The sequence below is a fragment of the Pediculus humanus genome, genomic scaffold, assembly GCF_000006295.1.
Source record: "Pediculus humanus corporis 1103172108263 genomic scaffold, whole genome shotgun sequence".
Taxonomy (NCBI): Eukaryota; Metazoa; Arthropoda; class Insecta; order Psocodea; family Pediculidae; genus Pediculus; species Pediculus humanus.
The window spans coordinates 279,564-280,999 of record NW_002987832.1 but is presented as its reverse complement, the minus strand read 5'-3'; the positions used below and the strand labels follow the sequence as shown (position 1 = coordinate 280,999).

Below are 1,436 nucleotides of genomic sequence, written 5' to 3'. Positions count from 1 at the left end.
CCCACCCCGCCCATCGAATCGCCATCTTTTTGTTTCAAAATAGGATTTGCAAAAATATAAATAAAAAAAAAAAAAATTTAAAAAAACGTTAAAACGTAACAAGTTTGTCGATCAAAGTTCGTTACAACAAAAAAAAAAAAATTTAATATGTACGCTCTCTCTCTGTCTCTCTCACACACATATAAATATAATTGTGACCAAACTTGACCTAGGTTCACTGACCGAAAAAATGACGGTAAAGTTTGACAATTTGTATTCTAACGGTTATTATTTGGGAGCATCATCGATGATAACACAATCGAATGAAAACTCGCCCCCCTTCCCCACGTTTTAAAAATTAATTTTATCATCATCATCATCATCATCATCATCATTGTTATTATTATTATTAGTGTTAGTACGATGATGACGTAAGGGATTTTTTTTTTCATCCATTCCGGTTGTGAGAATTCAAATGATTTCCTAAGGAAACACATTCGAATCTTGGAGTTGTGTTGGTTTTAATTAAAATTTTAAAATGGGGGTCGTCCCACGTGGTGCATTTTTTTATTATCATTATCATCATTATTATTATTATTATTAACATCACTTAAAATCTAATTAAACTTAATTTTATTTTATTTTATTTTATTTTAGTACATTCAAAGCGGTTGGTTTACCGGATATAGTTTTAGATGTCAACCTGTTGATTATTCGTATAATCCTAAAGCGATGAGAATGGCCAACACGTGTTGGTGGTATTATTTTTCTAAATTTACGGAATTTTTCGACACGGTGAGTAATTTAAATGTTTTTACCATCCCTCCCTCTCCCCTCCTACCCACCCTTGTTTCGATTTTTCATTTATTATTATTATTATTCGCTCGCTCGCTCGCTCGCTCGTTAACGTTTTCTTACGGTCGTTTATTAATTTTTTTTTTTTTTTTTTTTTTTTTGATTCCACTGTTGGAGTCACGCGAAACCCTGTTGATTAGTAATCGATTGAATTTAATGACAATTGATTATTATTATTATTATTATCATTATTATCATCATTATTATTATTAGCGTTAGGTTTTGAAAACTTTAAAAAATAATTTTTGATTTTGGTTTTTTTTAGCTATTCTTCATATTGAGAAAGAAAAACAGTCAAGTGTCAAATCTTCACGTCATACACCACGGTATCATGCCATTTTCCGTTTGGTTGGGTCTTAAATTTGCTCCAGGTGAGTATTTATTATAATTATTATTATTATTAAAGGTTGTTATTAATTAATGGCAAATCGAAACGTGTGTGAGTATTTATTTATTTATTTAAATTCGACACGCCATAGTTTTCCGCTTTAAAAAAAAAACGCGCGCGTGCCGCCATTAATTATTTCGTGATTAATCTTATAAAATTTTCACTTTTTCTCAAACTAGTCGTAGAAGTCGTAGTTCCCCGCGTCGCGTCTGTA

The 1,436-nt window shown here is 30.9% G+C and overlaps 1 protein-coding gene across 1 annotated transcript in view; it reads left to right on the top strand.

Moving 5' to 3' along the window:
- Phum_PHUM494510 (uncharacterized protein) overlaps positions 1 to 1,436 on the top strand; it is a gene marked incomplete at both ends in the record, with an annotated part of 6,058 nt that overhangs the window by 1,386 nt on the left and 3,236 nt on the right. The window contains 2 exons of the mRNA XM_002430635.1: positions 637 to 774; positions 1,100 to 1,205. Coding sequence (XP_002430680.1) covers positions 637 to 774; positions 1,100 to 1,205 — 244 coding nt within the window. The remainder of the gene's footprint in view (positions 1 to 636; positions 775 to 1,099; positions 1,206 to 1,436) is intronic.